At 52.2% G+C, this 22,647-nt stretch overlaps 6 protein-coding genes across 8 annotated transcripts; 5 read left to right on the forward strand and 1 right to left on the reverse strand.

Annotated features, from left to right (window-relative positions):
• The first annotated feature begins 1,024 nt into the window (after positions 1-1,024).
• Positions 1,025-3,193, forward strand: PV05_04834 (uncharacterized protein). The gene is made up of 2 exons (XM_013461282.1): positions 1,025-1,438; positions 1,491-3,193. Exons 1-2 carry the CDS (start codon positions 1,295-1,297, stop codon positions 2,364-2,366), a joined length of 1,020 nt encoding a protein of 339 aa, XP_013316736.1. The 5' UTR covers positions 1,025-1,294; the 3' UTR covers positions 2,367-3,193.
• Positions 3,194-6,673: 3,480 nt separating this feature from the next.
• Positions 6,674-10,018, forward strand: PV05_04835 (uncharacterized protein). Its single transcript, XM_013461283.1, has 2 exons — positions 6,674-7,634; positions 8,245-10,018. Exons 1-2 carry the CDS (start codon positions 7,163-7,165, stop codon positions 9,624-9,626), a joined length of 1,854 nt encoding a protein of 617 aa, XP_013316737.1. The 5' UTR covers positions 6,674-7,162; the 3' UTR covers positions 9,627-10,018.
• Positions 10,019-10,226: 208 nt separating this feature from the next.
• On the forward strand, positions 10,227-12,698 carry PV05_04836. Of its 3 annotated transcripts, XM_013461284.1 has the most exons (4): positions 10,227-10,463; positions 10,518-10,562; positions 10,618-10,901; positions 10,955-12,698. In XM_013461284.1, exons 1-4 carry the CDS (start codon positions 10,409-10,411, stop codon positions 11,987-11,989), a joined length of 1,419 nt encoding a protein of 472 aa, XP_013316738.1. In that variant the 5' UTR covers positions 10,227-10,408; the 3' UTR covers positions 11,990-12,698. The 3 variants fall into 3 exon arrangements, with proteins under 3 accessions (XP_013316738.1, XP_013316740.1, XP_013316739.1); XM_013461286.1 differs by having other exon boundaries at positions 10,518-10,901; XM_013461285.1 differs by having other exon boundaries at positions 10,227-10,901.
• Positions 12,699-15,264: 2,566 nt separating this feature from the next.
• Positions 15,265-17,027, forward strand: PV05_04837 (uncharacterized protein; the record flags this gene model as incomplete). Its single annotated transcript, XM_013461287.1, has 4 exons — positions 15,265-15,564; positions 15,615-15,746; positions 15,800-16,108; positions 16,183-17,027. Exons 1-4 carry the CDS (start codon positions 15,531-15,533, stop codon positions 17,025-17,027), a joined length of 1,320 nt encoding a protein of 439 aa, XP_013316741.1. The 5' UTR covers positions 15,265-15,530.
• Positions 16,108-19,966, reverse strand: PV05_04838 (uncharacterized protein). The gene is made up of 2 exons (XM_013461288.1): positions 19,597-19,966; positions 16,108-19,544 (listed from the first exon to the last, which is right to left on the reverse strand). The coding sequence occupies exons 1-2, from the start codon at positions 19,828-19,830 to the stop codon at positions 18,093-18,095; spliced, it is 1,686 nt and encodes a 561-aa protein (XP_013316742.1). The 5' UTR covers positions 19,831-19,966; the 3' UTR covers positions 16,108-18,092.
• Positions 19,967-20,132: 166 nt separating this feature from the next.
• On the forward strand, positions 20,133-22,284 carry PV05_04839 (uncharacterized protein). The gene is made up of 2 exons (XM_013461289.1): positions 20,133-21,668; positions 21,717-22,284. Exon 1 carries the CDS (start codon positions 20,263-20,265, stop codon positions 21,391-21,393), a length of 1,131 nt encoding a protein of 376 aa, XP_013316743.1. The 5' UTR covers positions 20,133-20,262; the 3' UTR covers positions 21,394-21,668; positions 21,717-22,284.
• The last annotated feature ends 363 nt before the right edge of the window (positions 22,285-22,647 follow it).

Below are 22,647 nucleotides of genomic sequence, written 5' to 3' on the forward strand. Positions count from 1 at the left end.
ATGGCGGTACTGTCCCCGTACCTGGAAAGCACGATATGGGAGTAATTCTCGGGATAGAAAAGGTCTTCAACTTGCTGGTTCATGACCGGAAAAAGATCAGGCGTTGATCCGACGGCACCACCAAACGGTGAGCCTGGCACCATGGTAGCAAACATCAGGGGGTTTGTACGACATGCACTCCGAACTCCAACGATCGGCCATCAACACCAAGATTTGATGATTCTGCGCGATCCAGTTCTTCAGCTCGAGACGGCTTCATCCCTGGAGAGGCGCTACTAAAATGATTACGTCAACGAAAAAAGCATCTTGATCGTAGTATCGAGTGTTATCACCAGAATCACCTCTAGAGAATATCTTGCGGTGAAAGAACCATGACAATGGGGGCCGTGTTTCTCGGGATCTCGCAGCGGGACGAGGACGGGTTGTCATTTGGCATGCTAGCCAGTATCCAAAGCACTCACCACGGCCCCTCAATCATGGCTTAGGAACGTGGCGACCATGCGACGTGTAGCATGTTCGATCGCGGAGGCAGTGCTCTGCGCTGCTATCAGATGAGAGAACACAGATGGCGTAATTTTGCCCAAACCTCACAGGTTGGTCTCGTGTCCTGGGACTGACGGGTACCATGGTGTGTGTTTGATCCTTCTACTCAAACGACACCGCCTAGGGCCGCTGTCCCGAATGCCCGTACTGTCAGAGGCAACATTTCAAGGGCTTCCGCAGAAGAAACACTTGGTCCAAACGCGGTCGACGCCGACAGTTGTCGTAATGTTGGCATGTAACGACTCCAGGACTGGGCACGTACATCATGCCGGGGGCCAAGCTGGCTTCAGTATTCGATATTGTTATATTGTCAGGAAGGAGATGTGATGTTTTGGACAGTGCACTTCAAGTGAAGATGAAGAGAGGTTCACAGAGGTTTCAGTCTCATGAAGTTGTGTTGAGGGGCATGATGCCAAGACCAATGAATAGCCATTGTTTTGCCGGACATGAACCTCCTCCCACTGAGCCACTGCGGGAGTAACTTAGCTGGGCTTCTCACACCTCTTTATTACTCCTTCTCGTGTCGAGTCAATCGCTACTATAGTCAAGGGTTCCCTACGAGTGCATGCGACATCCTCTTCACATCGCTTCGAGCTTGGTCATATCTATTGTAGATGTGAAGATCTCAAGTTCCATTGACGTCAATCATTCGCCTTTCGCCAGACTTTTATGAGGGACCAATGGCCTATCGACTCCAGCCTCTCGCCAGCTGATATGCCAGCGCTCTAGCCGTATCACGAAGGAAAGAGATATGTCAGAAGCAGGCACGATGCTTGGGCTCCTGGAGCCTCTTCAAAGGATTGTTTCCAGGAAGTTTCACGAGGCGTATCGAAACAAAGATCTACTGTTTTCGGACACGAAGCTAGATGTCCTCCGTACAAAACATGAATCTTTGGTAAGTCAACCAGGAGAATGTTTGTGGTTGTCCGATTTCTCACGTGTCCCAGTTTCAACTGCGCTACTGTCCAGCATTAGCAAAGAAGGCCAAAAAAGACGAGGAAAAGGACAGAAATGCCCCAAAATTTGATCCATTCGCAGATCCCCCTGCCGAGCTGCTCGTTGCAAGCATCCCAGGAGATCACCCATCACATATCTTGGTCCTGAATAAGTTTCCGGTCATACACAACCACTTTATTATTGCAACTGTAGCGAACAAACCCCAGACCGATCTACTGGAGTTGGGAGACCTCAGCATGACGTACGAATGTCTGCGTGCATGGCAGAGTCATCAGAGCGGCAGGAGCTCGCCGCGATTATTTGCCTTCTTCAATTCAGGGGAGCACAGTGGCGCTAGTCAGGTGCACCGCCATCTGCAGTTTCTGCCGGTGGAAGATATGTCGAGTACAGGCTCTCCGGACTGGAGCCTTGTCGTGGATCGGATGACTGTCCCAGCTCATCCGGACCTCCCTCTCTTTCACGATCCGTCTTTTCCGCTTGTCGGGTTCTCCACTCACCTGGAAGAAGAGACATCACCAGAAATTTTGCACTCGAAATACCTGTTGCTCCTAAAAGCGGCGCTATCTGCCGCGAAGTGTCCTGGCCAACCTCTGAATGACAGCATCGAGATTGAAAAAGAGGGCCAGACTACCTTCAGCTACAATCTGGCAATGACAACGGAAAGAATGGCTATATGTCCCAGGAGGACTGAAGCAGTGGCTGTTCCCGGGGGAGGTCCTGAGAGTTCAGTCGCCCTCAACGGCACCATCCTGGCTGGCACATTGATGGTAAAGCATGAATCAGACTGGGATATACTCCGCCAAAATCCTTTGCTGCTTGACGACATGCTGGCTTCAGTGGGTTATGCTCCAGCAACATGGGTATGATGCTCTAGGGAAGGGCGTTCGCGAACAGTGCGCCGGCAAATGCTTCCTCTCCTGTTGGGATGCCAAGCAAGATCTTGGGTTTCCTGTACTGGTCGAGCGCCGAACCTCGAGGAGCCCAACACAAGCAGCATTTTTGGACACATATTCGGTCAACTTACCAGAAATCGACGAGAGCTTGCTTATGCTGTAGTCACAAATGACACGAGGCTGAATACCATTCGTAAGTGAATACGTGGGCTAGACGGGTAGTGCCTTGAATACGGGAACTGCGACAGCAGTGGTATGACATGGTCCGCGACAATACATGATCTTCTCCCCCAGCCATGAAAAGACCCCATGGTCAAGAAGATTGACGATCTGCAGAAGATCCTACGAGGCATCCACTTTGAAGTGACAAAATGCAGGGAGAGAATTGAAGGGTCAAAAGAGGAGGGGGCCATTTTGAGACAAGGACGGCGATGCCAATCCTCGTAACTGCAGATTTCGTAACAACAAGGCCACGGCAACCAGTAAAGCCTAGTTGGGACATTCACAATGGTGAAAAGCCCTTTAGCAGGCTCGTGGTCAATCCTGGATCATTGTCGTGGCTGGCGTCGGCCAAGGGACGTTGGACAAGGCACTACGGCGGTAGGATATCCAAGTAATAGTTATTCGCCGAACGAGAAAGAAGCTAAATGGTGATGCATCTTTCACGCAGTAGCGGTTATTGGGGACACCTGAAAGCGTCCTGTTCTTCTTCCTTGGGAGGAGGAATCCGAAGAGGACCAGTAACTAAGTGCATTTTGCAAGAAGTCCAGACCAGATAGTTCTCGCTTCCAGCGCAAGCCACTGTTTCTCATGTCTGGAATTTCCCAGCACTCGGTGCTCGTGAGCAGGGATCGTTAAGCGAGGAATAGAGGCCACTTCAATCCAAGTCACCGGTTCCGCGACACGAACAGAACCCCTGCACCAGCATGGGGGAAAAGCAGGCGAGAAACAATCAGAGAATGGGGGGTCCGTAGGGCTGCAGATGGAAGGGGCCAGAAAGGCCAGACAAGCTCAGAGATTCGGAAATGCTCGAGGGGGACTGGACTTTGTCGAATACGAGATACACAACATGATTTTCAAGCGACCTGCATGTTGCTGTTACCCCCTCCTTCTGCATCTGTCAAGCCTGCAGATGCATTGTCATCCTTTTTGAACATTCTATCCTCATACGATCTTCCCGGTTGGGCAACTTTACCATTTGAGGGGTGAGGATCTGCAGGGAGCCAGGCAGCCCACCCATGCATGGGGGCTGCCGACTCTCAAAACGATGCCAAAGCCTGGTCGTGGTCGGCCACTTTTCAACGGCATATTCCAGGAACCATTTTCGGTTGCATGAGACACACTCAGGCTCACCTTTTTATGGCCTTTTACAGGGTATCGGGGCATATTGGGCACCAGGGATTGATGCATCCACCACAGACAAGGAATATTTCTGAGCCAACCGAGCAATTCCAGACGATGGTGCGGAGAGCTGTCTTGTGCAATGAAAGGGCACGGACTTGCATGGCAGGGCACGCCAGGGCACGCCAGGGCTACAAGTTGGCATGAGTGAGGGCATTATTGGCGTCAATCATGTGTGGTTATCCGCGCTCGCACGTGTGTCTTTAGGCGAGGCAGACTCACCCTCTTGCGGTCTGAGCAACAGTGTACCGGAGGATCCAAGCAATTAAAAGCTCAGGATCCCGGCGATGAAGAAAAGCAGATAGGACGATTGGCTCGAGTGGACAATGACTGACCGCAACGTGATCCGGTCCATAAAAGGCGAAAGCTTTGGGAACTCGTGATTTACCGCATGCACCTAGACCGGAAAGCTACAAAGCTTTACGAGTGCAGGGTGCATGATGCGCTCGCTGGGGGGTCAAAAGTGCAGGAGATGGGCTGGGAGTGGGGAAAGGAGAACAGTCTGCTCCTATGGAAAAAGATGCCTCCGAAGGTTGCCGCGCTATTAGTAGCCGGTCGGAAAACCACTGGGTGTTTTTGAGCACAGTCAGGAGCATGTCGCCCACGGTCGCCCATAGGACTGTCGAGGCCCGTGATGGACCTCACACTAAAGCTGCAGCCTTACAATCAAGGGCCAGCGTAGACTTGATGAGATGCGACGTGGGTCGTGTAGGGGACCCCTCAAAAGCCTAGTACCGTCACGAACCCAGAGCTCCGAAACCCATCTGGGATTGGCATGGAAGCAAGGGGATTTGAGAGGGCGGTGACGAGGTAACGGTCAGCATGCACCTTGGGGTGCAATCGCCTAAGAAAACGGCATGCTAATAATGTGCGCCCAAGTCAATCGACGTAGGACTAAACGTACAGTAAGCAAGCGATCACCCAATTTCGGCGGGGGCGGTACTACCGATCACCAACACTACAGAGACGATATCGTTCTTTCCGAGTGTCGAATCAAGACGAATGGTCCTTTTGCGGACCGAGTTTACGAGGGGAAAGGGGTCCCAGCAAGTGTTTGCCCGGATCTGAAGCCGCCAGGCCTGAGATGGTGTCTCGAGCGCCATGCCTCAGCTTAGTTTCAAGCCAAACAACAGCCACAGGTTGACCATTGATATGCATCCGAGCCTGACCAGATGCAGATGCTAGTAAACGTGTGAAGTTGGATGGCTTTAGTGAAAGCGATCATGATCTATCGATGGATCAATTCATCGTGCCTTCCGAAAGCAAGAAGCCTTTGAGTTTGAGCAAGCAGGGTAGTCACTATTCTAAGAAAGGACGGTGCAGCAATTCGGCTTGCGATTATTCAAGACACAGTGCGCCGACTCACTGGTGGCTTCCTCCACATGACTTGAGGAAAGCGTATGATGGCGTCTTGGTAGACGTGCACATGTCAACCAAACTTCCTGCCCTTCAATCCACCCCGTTCGTCGTCATACCACCTCGACTAGCGAAGACGGTGAGGAACTGGGGATGAAACGACTCTGGAGGACCAATTTCGACCGTGACTTCACCATAGTGTCAGTGAGGAGAGTCGGTGACGGTGTATGGATTGCTCCTTTACTAACAGTGCCACCAAGGTCTCCTCAGCCACGAAGCGGTGAAAAAATAGACAACCAAAGTCCCAGAAATGTGGCTCAGGCACGAGATAGCCAATGGGACAGAGCAAGGGTCCACCATTGCGCCTCAACTTCAGGTCCACGATGGCGACGCCGAGGGTCAGCATCCAATGCCCAGCATCCGTAAGACGGTCAGGGTGGGTAGGCCACGTTTTTGTGCCCTGTCGTTCTGAGGGAGGGACTCCTGGTTGACCGCATCTGCACGATGGCGCCAATCGTATCGGCTTCGCCTATACCAGGACCGTGTTACGGCTAGTTTGCATGGGCACCCATGGGCTAGTCCCTGTCGAGCAAGTGTTCTGACTGCTGGCAAAAGGACCAACCCGCAGAAGATGCTCGCCCGCTCAGAATGGCAGTCTGAGAAACCCAAATCCAGTCACCAGGCACCTTCTGACTGGTCGGTGGAAGTCCCCTCCATCGACGACAGCCCTGTCACCGCACCCTCCACTCGACCCAAAGCAGCATCTCCAGCCTAATCCCTCCCACCCATCGTCATGGTACCAGGAGCCTTCAGATGGAGACGGGAAACAGGGACAAGCTGTCACCGTTGGAACTTGGAGACTTGGTCTGCTCGGCAAGGAACTTGGACTGAATCTCCTGACACGACTACTACCGGGCGCTTGCAGACAAGCACTGTGCAGCACTGCTACTGTTACCTCGCGAAGCTCATGGATAGCAGATCTGACCGACAAGGTATGCATGTTGGCCTGATGAGACAGCATCGGAGAATGGTGAATGAATCAACGTCCATCAGGTCTGTCTATCCTCCGGTCTCATGCTGTGCATTCGGATTGCAATTCCATCAGGCACTTCCCCTCCTGTCAAACACTATAGTATTGATTGTTATCTCCGCAGAGCCAAAACAATCTGTGATCGCAGGTTCCCAGATTGAACCGGCCGAAGCGCTAGGGCTGGTGTTTCCACTTGTTTGGAAGCCCAAGCCGACTGACAGCATGGATATTAGGCCTCCCCGAGAGCTAGGTTGCTAGCACATGCATTAGCCGTCACTTTGGTTGTTGGATTCTCCGTAAAACTTCGTCACAGCCACGTCTCTGCCACACACCAAAATCACGGCTCCCCTGCACATCACCCCTGCTGTTAATCCTGGCCCTGGGAAAATATAGGGCTAGGTGGATTCATCTCAAAAGACAGGGCCTCTGCTTTCGGCATCGCTTGTGCGATATCCAAACGACTATTATATCTCACGATTTCGCCCCCCAACACCTCAGCCTAAGACCAGACCTTTGAAACTTCTCGACCTGCACACCACCAGCAGTCGATACTGGTCCTCAGATTCCTACCCTTCAAGTGTTCATTGCCTAACGCAACTACAAGGCGACAACCCTTCCTCCTGTCACTCGGAGTCACGCACACCACACTACTGGTCTCGGCATCTTCCCTCTCCCGCCCCATCCTGCCATACTATTCGCTGTATTGATCGGCACTTTTCAGCAAGCCTCCTGGTCCCAAGCTCTTCCTTCTTGGGTCTCGACTTCGTGTTCATTGATAGCCTTTCCGGAGCCTCAAGGAACCTAGAACGCTCCCTTCCAAGCGACTCCTCGACCACCTCCGCCCCCAAGCGAACGACGTGCACACCTAGTCGGCCCATAAGCCTGACAGTACCGACCAAGATCTATTTCATCAGAACATCCCCCCTCCCTCCAGCCCTGCGAAGCTCATGCAGCTGCTGCTGTGAGCGCTCCGTTCCATAACATGCTCGCCCTCGAGCACTCACGCCGTCAACAATTTGCGGATCAGATATTCGATCTCGAACAAACCATCCAGGCACCATTTCCAGGTCTGGTCATGGACAGCTACGATTCCGTTGACACCATGATCAACTTTCACACCCTGCCATACTCATATTTTGATAATGCGTCCATGTTTGTGACTGCACCACAGTCCATCAAGCAAGAAATGCCCCAATTCCACGAGATGCCGCCAGCCCTTATCTCTTCCGGTTCGGTCCCGTCGATCCCAAGCGCCTCATCGTCCACCGTTGGGTCGCCATACTCGGGGCCATCCCACGCCATCTCCAGCCAGGACGCGTTTGACCACAACGGAGCACCATACGGTCTGGGCGTTATGCCAACCATTGTCAACCACGACTTTTTCTCCCAAGAGATGATGAGAGCCTCGATGGAAGCCGATCTGTCCTTGGAGAAGTTGTCGGATAGTTATGTGGGTGAGTGTGCCGATCTTTTCTCTTCTCAACGCCAGGCGTCGACTGTTCCACCTCGCCATGCCCCATTCGTGCAACATTTGTCAAGTCACCGATCTTCTTCTACTTCGTCTCCCCAACTGCTGTCCATCAATACCTTTTTGGATCCGCCCACATCCACCGTGTCGCCGGTAGCTTCAAGTTCGGTTTTCTCTTCTGTCCTTCCTTCTCCTGCCACCGAAGCCAATCGGTCGACACCGAACTTCAAGTCACCCACAACACCAGCTTCAGCATATCCAAGACAGCACCCAACCCTTGTCTCTCCAAGCCATTCGAGATCTTTCTCACCGTCGCCTCGTCAAACACTTCCAACCCGTATGACATCTCATGATCCCAATGCAGCACGAGTCCACAAATCTGCAAGTCACTTCCAGTCTCATTTCTTTGCTCAAAGCAGTGGTAATTTCATGCCGCCGCTTGAATCATCTTGTTCGTCTCTTCCGCTGTACTTTCATGTCTTCCATTGTCCTTTCCTTGCCTCTCTTTCCTTTCTTTTCCTTTCCGTTCCTGTTGCCGCTCATGCCGATGTCATCATCCAGAGAAGTGAAGATTAACTGACCAATGCTTTGAGCAGACCCATCTTTGATCCATGCGCCCCGGTCTTATGGAGAAACAACATATCCTGAACAAGCTCTCTTTCCGCCCAGCATGCACTCTTTCAACAGCACATCTCCTACCGGCTCCCCAGCCCCATCACCTCAACCTTACGGCATCTTCCCCACAACTCAATTTTCCGACCCTCTCACGGACTCCAACTACTACCAGCAACACGACATGCTTAGCCGAAGACCGTCGCTCGCCTCTTACATATCTGGCGTTTCCCACTCAAGTCCAACGTCAGAGCCTGGTGAGGAGGGCGCCGAGAAAGGTCGATGCCCACATCCCGACTGTGGCAAGGTCTTCAAGGATCTCAAAGCGCATATGCTGACCCACCAAGCCGAGCGACCGGAGAAATGCCCCATCGTCACCTGCGAATATCACCACAAAGGATTTGCGCGCAAATACGACAAGAACCGACACACCTTGACCCATTACAAAGGTACCATGGTGTGCGGATTCTGCCCCGGCTCGGGTTCCCCAGCGGAGAAGAGCTTTAATCGAGCAGATGTCTTCAAACGACACTTGACCTCAGTACATGGTGTTGAACAAACCGCCCCCAACAGCCGAAAGCGCAGTCCGACTTCCAACACCCGAAAGCTGTCGAGTTACTGCCAAGATGCCACTGGCAAGTGCTCGACCTGCTCAGCAACCTTCACCAATGCCCAGGACTTTTATGAACATCTCGATGATTGTGTGCTGCGTGTGGTTCAACAAGAGGAACCTAGTGAAGCCATCAATGCGCAACATCTAGCCAGCATGACCCATGACGACAGCGTCCAAGAGACATTGGACCGTCACATGCTCAAGTCGGAGGATGGCCCAACCAGCTACGATGACGACGAAGACGAGGAAGACGAGGAAGAAGAGGACGAAGAAGATGATGAAGATGGTGACCCATCCTTCCACAGCCGATCCGGAAAGGGTGCCATCAAGTCCAGGAATGCCGGATCAGGACGAGCTATACTCGGTGGTGGCATCTCCAAATCCACCAGGCCCGCGAAAAAGGGAATGACCTGGTCCAAAGGTGGTGTTTCTCTCGTCGGCAAGGGTCGTAAGAAGAGAAAGCACTACCCACCTTCCTGGGGTATGTCTGCCGACAAGATGTGCATGAAGAAGCGAGTGCTTTGTGTTTATGATGGCGAACGTCGACTCTGGAAGGATGACATGATGTTGCACAACGAGTTTGAGGTCCGTATGACTTTGCCTAATGGCAAGAACTACGTGACCGACTTGGATGTCGAGACCTTAAAGAGAGCCGAGGCATTCCACAATGCCACTCAAGAGGAGAAAGGTCCTTGGCTGCCTTCGACTGAAGCTGATGGGCAAGGTTTCGACCTGAATGCTTTGATGGCTTGAAGGAGGATTTGTTTCTTTGGATTACCTATGGTGCGTTTTAGCGATTTGGAATTTTGGCACGACTTCAATTGGCTCGGATACGTCTTTGAGCCTTACGAGATGGACCTCTGGTTGTTTATGACTTCTAATCTCGGACATTGGGACAGCTTTCGACGAGCACACAGAGATGAATATGGGAACAGTCTCATTCTTGGATTTGATGAATGGGAACAAAAGTCAGTCATGGGTGAAAGGCTGGTAGGAATGGAAGAGAGATCAATGTCAGCCGAGACACCACGCATTGAAGCTCTCCTTGATGGATGAAAAGCTCGTGTATGATAAGAGGCAGATGTCATAGGCAACATGAGAGCGCTGAGCGCCGAAATGTAATGCAGGATATTTTATCGCTCAAACCACATTCCTCAATCAATTGGTGTTGACACCAGATGAGATGTAAGAGAGGAAAATGGGCTTTCAGGCGTGGACTGCTTTAACTGAAGCCTTGATTCCAGGCTTTAGCTACGCCAAGAGATCTGTTGGGGGCTGCCTGAGTTACCTGGTACATAACTAACTTGATGCGGAGAAACGACATCATCTCTGTCGTTGAGGCACTCACTGGCACTTCACTCGTAGATTGGTGACATTACCTTGAATCTACTTACCGTGCCACACTCTCTGATTTCGCTCGCCTGGATGAATCGGCCTGCTGCCTCGCCATAGTCTAGCCAGTGCTCTGAAGTGGATGTCAAGGCTGCACCCGACAACGAGGTCTGCAGCGGCTGCGCGCCACCTTCAACATCAAGATGGCTACTGAAGCGCAGTCTTCAGATCAACCGAACTACAACATCCTTGTACAGGGTAAATCAACTTGCTCTCAATCTCACAAGCCCAGACTCACCAAATCACTCTCAGAAACCCCAAACTTCGATCTTCCCTCCTACATCTCCAACTACAAAGGCAAGAGAGCATCCTCGTGCAAGCCAACTTCACAGTGCTGATCAACAACACCCAGGCCGAACTGTCTTCCGCCGCCTCCATCTCATTGCATCATGCTCGACTGTATTAGCAGAAGAAGCAGCTCGAATGGCCGTGGTTGAGGCAAAGAAGGGCGCCGACGTTCGAAATTACCAAGAGGCTGTGGCATTGTTGAAGCGAGCATCGAAGGGCAAGAACGTTGAAAACTTACTGGACCCAGTCTGGGCTGCACAACAGGAAAAGAAAAACTCTGCTGAAACTGCTCGCCTGGAAAACGAGCTGAAGGGTTACAAGAACAACCTGATCAAAGAGAGCATCCGCGTGGGTTCAGATTGATTACACCTCCCATGAGCCACCGCTGACGCAGAACGCAGATGGGCAATGAAGACCTCGGGACGCATTACTACACGATCGGAGATCTCAACAACGCTGTGAAGGCCTATTCCCGCATGCGCGACTACTGTACCACCGCCACACATATTGCGTCCACCGCTTTCCGAATCGTCGCGGTTGCTATCGAACAAAAGAATTGGCTGGCTGTTCAGTCTCAGGTGCACAAGATTCGCAACCTACAGATGAAGCCCGACGACATGAATAGGAACCAGCCCAAGGCACAAGCGGCTATGGGTCTTCAGCAAATGTCGATCGGCGAATATCGTGAAGCGGCGACGAGTTTTCTGAACGTCGATCCCAGCATTGGAGACAGCTACAGCGATGTCATAAGCAGTAATGACGTGGCTGTCTATGGCGGGTTGTGTGCTTTGGCTTCCATGAACCGCTCTGAACTACAGGCGAATGTCTTGGAGAATAACAGCTTCCGCAACTTTCTAGAACTTGAACCACACATCCGCCGAGCCATTAACTTCTTCTGTGCCACCAAGTACAGTCAGTGTCTGGAAATTCTAGAATCATACCGAGCAGACTACCTTCTGGACATTTATCTGCAACCTCTCGTGTCTGATATCTACAAGAAGATCCGGACCAAGAGCGTCATTCAGTATTTTGTGCCTTTCAGCAAGGTTACCCTGGCCAGTATGGAGAAGACATTCGGTAGTCCCCCGGATAAACCGACCTTCCTGGACGAGATTGAGGCTTTGATTCGTGACGGCAAGCTGGATGCTCGCGTTGATCTGGAATACGGCACTCTGAATGCTGTCCAACATGATCCACGTGCCGAGGCACAGCAGGCAGCCCTGGACACGGTGGAGCGATTTATTCGTGAAGCCAGAATGAAACTTATCCGAATGCAAGTCCTGAATGCCGGATTGGAGGTCAAGTCACCGCCGAAGAAAAAGAACTGGGATCCAGACCAATCCGATGTCAACTACGACGATGGCAACCATGCTTCGAGTCTTGTCGGTCCTGGAGGCAGAGACGCCCTGGGCCCAGGATCTCAGCGAGGCGGATAGAATTCGCCGAGAAAGAGGACCCGGATGACAGAAAACTACATGCTCAACGATACGGACTGAGCTCAACAAGGCCAATTTGCCTCCTCGACAGACACTAAAGTCAAGTTTGGCTCTGATGTATGATGACTGATGCCGATCATGGAGCGACCAACTGGGGGCCATTGCGAAGAATGAAACGACGGCATCGCAATGGGTCATAGCAAGGAGCAAGCACAGTTGATTCACAGACGTCCAGCCGAATCAAGGCAATAAAAGGGATAGGCAGCCAGAGAATGCTTTCTTGTGCCTGTGGAGTTGGAAGGCCTGACTGAGGCAGGATACCGGCGTACTGCCAGCTGCCCGACACCGCGAGTGTTGGACGTGAATGAATCCGACAATGCCCCTAAGGAACGAAGGGACGCTAGTATCAATGATACAGGTATACAAGGCAGTGCATTAGCCCGCCCGACGATCTGGGATGGTGCTGCTCGTGATGGTATGGGTGACCACAGACTACCTACCTACACTAGGACTAAGTTAGGGCTAGGCAATCGAACCTTGACTCTGGGAATCACTTACCTCGGCGGTTACTGTGCCGTGCCGTGCTCACTGTCAGTGTTCGCTTCTTGTCTTTTCCCATGCCGACGACCCAGGTACATAAGTACATACTACTAGTAGTAGCGCATTTTGCAAGTTTTGGAAGCTTACCGGGATACCAGGTCTGTGGTAGCACTCAGAAGTATTGTATCCATGATACCTCTTGATGGAGTCTACGGTTTGGGTACCGTGTCGCATTCACCTTCACGTTTCTCTTCACCGCGCACCCGCCGGGGAAGCGGTTTCTGCATAGGCAAGTGATAATTAGTCGTGGAGGGAAATGATCCTGACCCTCCACCGCGTTTTGCACAGGTCTACGTAAGCAGAGTAGTACTAGTACTAGGACTGTTTTGTAGGCCACCCATGAGAGTTCGGTAGTCAAGTCTACCCTGGTCCAGGTGCTGGAGTGGCATGTGAGAGGGATATGTTCCTTGTGGTAAGTATGAACACTACGGTTCGGACGCTGCGATGCAGATTGCGCGCCAGAGAATGCCCTGTGGATCAACGCATGCTGCGTCAACAGGCAAGCAGGCAAGCAAAACTGGCTCGAGATACTCGTGGTGCTCGTAGTGGTGCCGATGATGTGGGTCTGCATGGTATGGTTGGTTAGGTAAGACCAAGGAGTGACCGAAAATCATGCAGGGATTCTCACTTTGGATTCTTGAACGGTTTCTCGATCGGGATATTCGATGCCGTAGGGCTTAGTTCTGTGGGCACCAAAGACACGAAGGGTACCGGGGGAGGAGATGCGGGAGGCCTTATGGCGGCTCTTTTGTGAGCTCGTGACGACCCTGTACTCATTGGAACGAATGGTGGGATCCGCAGGTGAGTGCGGTGTTGGAGCGATACGACGTCGGTTAAGGTTAGTAATCTTGTTGGGGACTTTTGTGAAGATGTGACCCGGTGAGGAGGGGAGAGGCAAATCGATCTCGGAGGGCGATTCTTTGGTTGCTATATCGAGAGCGCTACGACCAGAGCATCTTGATGTACTGTACGAGTAGTGGTTCCGCGGATTTGGGGATCGTTCGCATGGTCCCTTGAGATATCACTGAAAGTGAGTCTAGTCTCAGTCTCGTTCTTGGTCCGTTTACCCTGGCGAGCATGGGGACATGATGGGGCCGAAATGAGACCAGAATGTCATTGATTCCCGCGGTATCAAGTTGATGTTGGGGCCGGAAATCGAAGGTAAGGCTTAGTCGATTGCTGCACATTGCATTGCAGGTTGGCGCGTGTATTGTGCCCACTGCCCACAGACTTGAGCGGAGTGTGGCCATGGGCCAGGTAAGTTGATGGGCATCGAGGTGAGTCGGCATGTCGGTCAATGGATGGCCGAGGAGTCCAAGTACAGGAGCCGGTGCCGGACGCAGATGTGCTGTCGGCATTGGACAAGGTATTGATTGACTGATTCCCCCTGGATGATGCAGTGGCCGGTATGCAAGAGTAAGCGCTATCAGCAAGCACGAAGATGAAGTGGACTGTACTGGGTGGTCAAGGGTGATGCCATGTCGCCGTCGAGAAAAGCATGCGATGACTCGAGAATATCAGATGTGGAAGCAGTCGATGGGAGAGAGTACAGTATGCGAAGAAGACGTGGCCTGGAATCGCCATGGCTCCCATAATGCTCCAGCCACCTGCCTCCTCCTGCTCCTGCTCCTGCTCCTGCCCCTGGCTCAAAATCTTGATGCCCTCATCACCTCTTTCATGTCGACGACTCGAGTTCACCAGGCAAGACTTGGCAGGCAGAACATTTTCCGAATTTGAACTTCGTATTTCTTTCGCATGCATCTTCTGCCTCTGCGCTGCTCCGAATCAACATCATGTCTTGCACGTCGCAGCATATCCGGTGGCACGTACAGGGCCAGTGCTGCAGCGCAATAGACTGCTCAGGGTTGTGGGAGTCGGCACAGCAAGGTTTCTTACGCCTGGTCTGCCTCGCATATGGAGCCAACCTTCCGCAATAATGAGCTCATACACCCTCGATGCTAGAGCAGCTTCATACGGATTGATCATGACAGTCACGAGCCTGGATCTGCTTCCTGCTTGTTGCGACCTTCTCCTGATGCTGCAGCCCGGCATGAGTCGACCGACGGCTGCAAAGAAAGGTATTGTGGGAAATGCCGTGTCGTATATACTTGCGCAAGCATGACTTATTTGGCTGCCGCCTGCTCAATGGCGATTCCGTGGACTCAAGAGGCATCCCAGTCTGCGACCTGCCTCAAAGGTAGAATGGCCTTGGACATATCACTGCGGATGGATTTCCAGAATGAGCCTATGTAGGTTCAGGGTAGAGACCATTGAATAGCGGCTATATTTGGTAATATCTTCGACGACTCTGCTCATCCACGCCAACTTGCCGTGATCTCTTCCCGATATCCATCAGGTCCGACATCCAAACTAGTGGCTTCCGTTTTCTCGCTCAGATGCACCTTCATGTCAACTCTCCGAGTTATGATATCAGTGCCTCGCAAGGCGGAAGTGTCCTTCTCCTTGACGGAGAAGCTATTGTGCCGGTCATACGGAGACTTTTGGGCCTCGCTGACCATGGGGATTGGCTAGCCAACATGAGCATACAGCACGATACACGTCTGGAGCTCATTATGCTCTACGCATCCGTGTATGAAGACGACATATATAAAGGGTCATCGATCATGTTCTGCGGGTCGGTCCTCCAGCATACTGAACCATCAGCTGCTCCTGACGTCGAATGCTCAGCGCTTCGTCATGAATAAAAGTATTCTTCTCCAAGGAGGTACCGTCCTCACTCATTCATCCGATGAGCACGTCGTCCCACTATACAACGCGGACGTTCTTGTCACTGGCAATCTCATTGCTGAAGTGGGCAAAAGCATTCATGTTTCGTCGGCGGATACGGAGGTCATTGACTGCCACGGCAAAATCATCTCGCCAGGCTTCGTCGATACGCACCATCACCTCTGGCAGACACAATTGAAAGGCAGACACGCAGATGAAGGGCTGGCGGCGTACATGGTATCAGGCAAGTACCTCGTCTCGTCCACACGAGGCTTGGTGCTAATGCGTCGGTGACCAGGAAACCTGATGTCCTATGTCTACGAGGCCCGGGACGCATATTGGGGTCAACTGTCAGGCTGTCTCGAGGCCATCAATTGCGGAACGACTCTTGTCCTGGATCATGCACATATTGTGTACACACCTGAGCACGGTAAGTCCTACTGTGTGCGGCTTGTGACTCCTCGGGCTCTGACGCCGTCTCAGCCAACTCTGCACTGTCAGCTACTATTGACTCTGGTATCCGCGCCATCTTCGCCTACACGGTCCCCATCAGGATGACCCAGTGGGACAAGACCAGCTGTGTGCCGAACCAGGAGCTTCTTCCCGACTGGGCATTATCGCAGATAGGAAACTGGACGCAACAGTACAATCACAAAAGCGCAATGGTCGAAGTGGGTATGGGCTTTGATCTCTGGTTCCTTCCTAGGGACATGGTGTTAGGCATGCTGGAAAGGTTAAGAGCGAAAGCGCTTAGAGTTCTCACAACACATGTGGGCAGAAACGCTTTTCAGGGTGAGTTTGGTTGCACTATTTGATACATAAACGCCACTTCTTGTGTGATAGCACCATTGACCCTTCATCTCTAGGCCTTGATTCCGTTGTGGAATTGTTCTCTTCCTACGACCTCCTGCAGCATCCTTATGAGCCATCAGATACCACTGCCAAGCTGCCATTCCTCCTGCTTTCGCACTGTACCGGCTTGCAGGACAAAGATCTCTCCATTCTTGCCTCGACTGGCACCCCTATATCAAGCACCCCTGATACGGAGGCTCATATGGGCATGGGCTGGTCCGTATCTCTTCATCCCGCCATGAGGAGACATAAGTCGGCCAATATATCTCTCGGCGTTGACTGCCACTCGAGCAATCCGTCCAGCATTGCTCTCCAAGCTCGCGCTCTCCTACAACTTGCTCGTTTGGAGCACAACAATCGTCTCCTTGCCAATGACCAGTTTCCGGCGGCCAATGTCAAGAGTTCATCCGAGGAAGCCTTCAACCTAATGACAATCCGTGGCGCCAGATGTCTCGGCTTGGATGGCGAGGTAGGAAGTATTGCGAAAGGTAAGAACGCAGATCTCGTCATATTTGATGCCAAGAACAGTGTGGGCATGCTTTCGGCGGTGGAGTATGATCCTGTCACTGCGATCGTTCGGTTCAGTGAAGCCGCGGACATTGACACTGTCATCATTAATGGGGAGATCAGGAAGAGAAATGGCAGACTCGTCGATCTGGCTGTCAGTGGCGATGGCGTCGAAGGAAAAGCAGTGAATGGGAATAAGACCCCCATGCCATGGTCACAGATCGCTGAGGAGGTACGGAAGAGTCAGAAAGATATCCAGGCACGGGTCGACGGGCTGAGTATCGAGCAAGGCAGAAATACGCTCCTGGGCATGTTTCATGTTGATCAGTCAAAGTTGGTGGATGCTTCGTGAGCTGCACATCAGAGAGGCAGGTGATCTGGAAGCATTCTCAGGCGCCGTCGAAATAGGATGCATGTAGCTACGCGCCCTGACTCATGGAGCTTGAGGCACTCAAATATCTCGACCGCTTCGAGCGCCGGGAAGCCGCCAGTTGCAGGCATGATTACCTGACTCTGAGTCGGCTATTCGAGATGGTGATAAGGCTTTCTCGGACAGGCTCGTCCTCGCCCTGTACGATCTCTCTACTTCCTGTCTTTTGCGACAGTTGGCTGCTTTGATTTTTGTTCTGTGCATTTTGTAGGCCGATTGTTGGTGGGTAAGGCAGAAGCCCGTTCGGTCTTGCGCGTTCCCATGCCCTTTGCTGGCTAACAGGATAGCACGACCGGCATTATGTTTTCCGATGCTTCTGTGCCACAGAATGGACTTTATCTTCTTTCGCGAAAGGTACGGGGCCTCTGACATTCTGAGACAGTCACGGTCATCACAAGATGACGCTAAGACGTTCTCATTCCTTCCCAATTGCAGTCTCCCCTAAGAGGCGGCCCTCTGAGATATGTAGCGACAGGGGTCATCATCAGAACGCATGCCAAGACAGCGCTCAAGCGCCTCCTTCACCGTCTGCTTGCGATCGGCACGTAGCCGGTAGGGTCACCAGCTCAGTTTTCGCCTTCCTCTGAGAAACCAAGATCAAAAGCTCACAACCAGATGGGACGCCACAGTCTCTCCGCGTAGAGCTCTTGAGGCCGTGTGCGCTAGTTTGTGGCTATGATGTACGCCGTGTTGAACGAAATTGAATTAGAAGGGCAAGCTCGACCTAGGGCGGTCTTCAACTGCAACCTTAGGCTTTGACTTCATTGTAACTGAAAACTTCATGCCATAGAACCTGCACAGTTGAGCAGCTTGTATTTCGGGATTGCGGATCCGGTTCCCTTGGGCTGTGCTGAGATGATGTACTCCCCATTGGCAAGAGCCATTTCTGCTGGAGGTCCTCTGCGAGGACGGTAGTCACAACGCCAGGTGATTAGCATGTTGATTATGACTGATCCTCCTCGGCTATTCCGAAAGCACTAAGCTTTCTCACTGTGGCCTCCAAAGGCTCAACGCAGCGCAAGCGAGCATCAGAATGGCGTTAAAGACAGCCATAATGTAGAACGGCGCTGCTAAAGACACTTTGTCAAATAGCAAGCCTCCAACTTTCGTCAAGATCAGGATGGCAAGACCACCGTACAAGGAGTAGACGCCGGCGACAGACCCCTTCAAAGCCGATAGAGAAGCTTCCTTGCTCGGATGCTGGGCATTTGACAGAAGAGGTTGGTGCTCGGCCGACCCAGTTTCGTTAATGTGTGCATCTGATCGGATACTTGGCTCTGGCGTTTTTGGGATTTCCAACAGAATGCCCTTGCTCAATGTGCCCAAGCTGCACACGATAGCGCCGATCTGACTGATACCGATAAGGCAGACAGCTAGGAACGCGACAACGCGATAGCGCGTATGCGAGTCGTCGGGATCGAACTGATTTGCAAAAAGGGGGTACCCAATTATGCCTGAGATCGAGGCGACCAGGAGAGGGAGCTCTTTTCTGGAGACTTTTGCGCTCCAGTACCCGAACAGCGGAGCACATATCAATGCCACCATCTGTGACACGCCAGTCAGTTCTGCGGCCACGATGTAAGCGCGAGGACATTGTCTCTTGATATCCGGAAGGCCGGTGGGATCATTTCCAGTTCCTTTGTCGGGGCATAAACCCGACGAACGAAACATCGCATTGACCAGAAGCGGTATGAAAAGGGAGATGGCAACCGAAGAAGCGCGAGCGACAAATCCGCCAACGTAACCAGCGGCAATTTCTGACCGCTCAAAGCCCGCCATGACGGCTACTTGGAAGTTGTCCAACATCTGGCGGAGAGTGTTGACAATCGAAAGCTTCGGCCTTTCTAGCCGAGAGTCGGGCCCTTTCGATAGGCCATCTTTATTGTGTACGTGGAGGTTGCGGAAGCCGAACAAGCACCAGATGGCCAACACAAATGCAACAGCTGCGACGAGATAAAAGCTGTACTTCAGAGCCGCCTTTTCTCCAATGCCGGCATATTGAAATTTGGCCGGCAGAGGAAGAAACAGAGATAGAGCGATTAGGGCACCGCAGCCTGTGAACATGCCAACAAAGCCCGCAATTCTGCTTGTGGAGGAAGCAAGCTGAGCGTCGGATTCGGTAGGCCTTGGTGCGCTCTGGCCGTGTGATGCGCGGGCAAGGAATCTTTCCGGAGTTATGGTAGATTCCGAAGCCTCCGATGGACTGGAAACGTGGCCATTGGGGCCGAAAATCTGGATCACTCTGGAGTGCCTTAGCTGACCCTGAGGCTTCGAGCCGGATGCAGCGACGGCGGGGAGTATAGCCGTCACCATGGTGGAAGCTGCGGCACCGCCCAGGCTAAAGAGCAATCTTGCCAGAAGGAGCTGCGGGTAAACGTTGTGAGCCTGGACAAACAGAGCCAGTGCCAGACAAATGATCAGATATCCGAGAACACAGACCTATGAAGGGTCAGCGGTATGTCTTCGTGAGAGACGATGTCGGACGTCTCACAAAACGCAAACCAATGCGATCGGAAAGTATGCCCCACAAGGGACAGGCCACAAGGGCAAACAATTCATCTGCAAATCCTAGGGTCCCGGCAGCATTTCCCAGGCCATCTTTGGTGCCGATCAGATCTGTGATCACAAAGGAGATTGACGAGTTCAAAAAGACCAGGAACGCGATGGAGAATGGACAGACTCCAAGCAGGTACGTCGCTACCTGCAGCTTTGTCGCTCGAAACATCCTGCTTAGAGTACTTTAGAGAAGTGGGTTGTTGCGAGGACCTTATGCCGGACTCATCGATGGAAATCCAGGGCCTGACCAGAAGCAGGGTCGAGTGCAAGCTTCAGGCATTCATAATGAACACATTGAGACCGAGCCTGGATGCTGCTGAACAGACGGGATGGTGCTGTTGTCATTGACTTTGGCGTCTTCTCCCGAGCCTTGGCACTTATGAGCTCGCTAGCTATTTTGGGCCTAGACTACAGATTCGTGTTTGATCTTCTGGGCGAATTTGTTTGATTTACCACCTGGACCTTGTCAAACGCGACAAACATTTCATCAAAAGGGTCGACTCGGCCTGCGTCCCCATCCTTCGATACGTTCTACATATCGTGCCGCGTGCCGGGCTGGCCCTCGGCATAGCAGCCTGGACTTCTCGTCCAAGGGCAAAACATGACGGATGCGACTTATCCTAACGACATCCAGTTTGCTGGACTAGTTCAAGCAGCGACTGCTGCGGCTGGGGAGCAGACCAGCAATGCTTCGACACTAGGAAAAAGAAAGCGTGACGACACCTTCGCCGACGATGACTCTGTGTTAGCTCCAGATATATTGGGTGACGCACCTGATCCTGCTGCAGAACCCTCTATTTTCCCAAGCTCTGCCTCTGTCCTTTTTCGTGAACCCTCCACGAAGAGCAAAAAGTACAGCAGGCCGCCGCTAGGCAAGGTCTTCGCGTCCTTGGAGCTGGCTCCTGAACATTTCCTCCGGCTGCAGAACGCCGCCAAAGCCTTTATGCTCGATGAAGCTCATCCTGAGAGGAGGGACGTGGTTGGACAAAAGAAAAACATTGGGGGATCAGACGTAGCAAAACTGAACCTATGGAACTGCGTTGACGAATTCCTCTCCTTGCACGGTTATGGTGAGAAATATTTCGGACTTGGAGCTGGAGGAGGGGTACCAGACGCGCCACCGCGGACGATGTTCTGGCCCCAAGATAGTCAGGCGATCATCAAGCTGATGATGCCCCTGATGCGGAAGATGGTCGCAAATGAACGGCAGAGAGTCTATGCAGCGACGACAAGAAAGCAACCCTCAAGCAAGGACACGCAGAGTGAGCAGTCACCTGCGGGGGTTGACGAATCCATTCCATCTCATGATGATCCCACTGAACCTACCTTCCCAGATCAGGAGGCAGCCAAGTCTCCGTTGGCAGTGCAAAAGGACCAGAACACATCGGCCAGAAACGAGTCTCGGCTGAGAACATCATTCAAGCAGTCTATCGTTCTTTATGTTAACATCGTGTCGAATACTGGCGGTGCCCTGAGACGCGTCATACCTCGCTTCGAGTTAACACCCGAGTCGGCTCCAAATTTGTCAGGTTTAGTTGCTGAGGTCAATCGAAGGTACAAGGCTGCTACTGGCAATACCATACCGGGCAAGGAGGGTGGTCCACTTGTCAAGGTATGGCTCACCGATGGCCTCGTAACCGTTGTCGAAGATGGGGAATGGATGGTCGCACTCTTGAGTGCCGGTGTTGTCGACTGGATGGACGGCCAAGTCAGGGTCTTGGTCGAGGTGTGACTGGCTTGTCATTCGATTTCATGTGAATCGAAGGATTCTTTTCCCGACCTGCTCGAAGCGAGCGTTGAGCCGTTGGAAGACTTTCGACGAAGAAAATTGTGGGTTCCAGCTCAGTTTTGTAACGCCACTCCATGCTTTGCAGGAAAGATGCGTATGTAAGGCAACTGAGAGCTCTCAGCCTCTGCTACGATTACGACCCCGGATCCGTGTGCAAGTCGAGCTGATCGGTTTGGCAGTGGTTGATCAGCCGTGGGAAAGTCCCCGACTGGCTAATTGTAAAGCATCAACCTTGATACGTTTTCGGAAGCTAATCGGCCCTGCAGAGTTAGCATGACAGAAAACGGTTGCTGACTTGCAAGATTGTCGCTCAACTCAAACCTGGCTCTAAAATCCTTTTTCATGCGGCAGATAAAGCGTCTCACTTGAGAAGAGGAACCATACTCGGCTCCCCAGCCATGCCTTGCCGAGAAGCTACTACCTCATACCTCGATTCATGCGGGAGATTAGCCTGAGCTGATCGTTTTGACAAATGCCAACGCACGAAAATGCCTCTCGGCGTCGAAAGCTAGCCTCAATCACCTTATCATTTCCGCTCCGTAAAGAACACCGCCAGAAGCCACCCTTTTCTGATGATAGCGATTGACGTGAATTTCGAGAGCCACATCCTCGTCATTGAGACGAGGGAGAGCTCTACGTCAACTCCAATGTACTATGCACTACATTAAGCAAATCTGGTTCTTTGGGCGATCAGGTGTCCGATCGTCAAAAGTCAAGGATACCTTGCTCGATGTTGCAGGACTGGCGCCATCATACGCCTCCAAGTCCGGGACAGGCTCTTATCCAAAAAGGACAAGAGATGGAGGGTAGGGCAAGGGTAGCAATTGGATCACGACGCAAGCCACCAAATGCCTCCCAGCTCCTGCTCCTGCCCAAATTGTCATCGAGGCTATAATTGTTTACTTATGTTTCTGATCCTTCGCTTCTTAACCAGTCGCGGCTTGCCGCGTTTGACTTGACATAAAAAATAATGCGTTATCGTTGAGACCGACACTCCGACACTTCGTGAGACTGCTCGCAATTAGGTCGCACGAGGCATTTGGACACTGTGGCATGGTGTGAGCTTTGAGACGCCACATGAGGCGGTAACCCCATGATGCCCACAAAACTTGGAAAGTCTCGTAAGAAATGGCCGCCGATCGCAACTGAGAGCTTACCAGGTAGATAGATGGCAAGCGGGCGTAGCGACGGAGCTTT

This window comes from Exophiala xenobiotica (assembly GCF_000835505.1).
Source record: "Exophiala xenobiotica strain CBS 118157 unplaced genomic scaffold supercont1.3, whole genome shotgun sequence".
Classification (NCBI taxonomy): Eukaryota; Fungi; Ascomycota; class Eurotiomycetes; order Chaetothyriales; family Herpotrichiellaceae; genus Exophiala; species Exophiala xenobiotica.

Coding starts and splice junctions, on each gene's coding strand:
- PV05_04835 (XM_013461283.1), top strand. CDS start 7,163: ATGCTCGCCCTCGAGCACTCACGCCGTCAACAATTTGCGGATCAGATA. Junction 7,635..8,244: donor GTTGTCGGATAGTTATGTGG/GTGAGTGTGCCG, acceptor TGCTTTGAGCAG/ACCCATCTTTGATCCATGCG.
- PV05_04839 (XM_013461289.1), top strand. CDS start 20,263: ATGACGGATGCGACTTATCCTAACGACATCCAGTTTGCTGGACTAGTT.
- PV05_04838 (XM_013461288.1), bottom strand. CDS start 19,830: ATGTTTCGAGCGACAAAGCTGCAGGTAGCGACGTACCTGCTTGGAGTC. Junction 19,545..19,596: donor ATCGCATTGGTTTGCGTTTT/GTGAGACGTCCG, acceptor GACCCTTCATAG/GTCTGTGTTCTCGGATATCT.
- PV05_04836 (XM_013461284.1), top strand. CDS start 10,409: ATGGCTACTGAAGCGCAGTCTTCAGATCAACCGAACTACAACATCCTT. Junction 10,464..10,517: donor CTACAACATCCTTGTACAGG/GTAAATCAACTT, acceptor AATCACTCTCAG/AAACCCCAAACTTCGATCTT. Junction 10,902..10,954: donor TGATCAAAGAGAGCATCCGC/GTGGGTTCAGAT, acceptor CGCAGAACGCAG/ATGGGCAATGAAGACCTCGG.
- PV05_04834 (XM_013461282.1), top strand. CDS start 1,295: ATGTCAGAAGCAGGCACGATGCTTGGGCTCCTGGAGCCTCTTCAAAGG. Junction 1,439..1,490: donor GTACAAAACATGAATCTTTG/GTAAGTCAACCA, acceptor CACGTGTCCCAG/TTTCAACTGCGCTACTGTCC.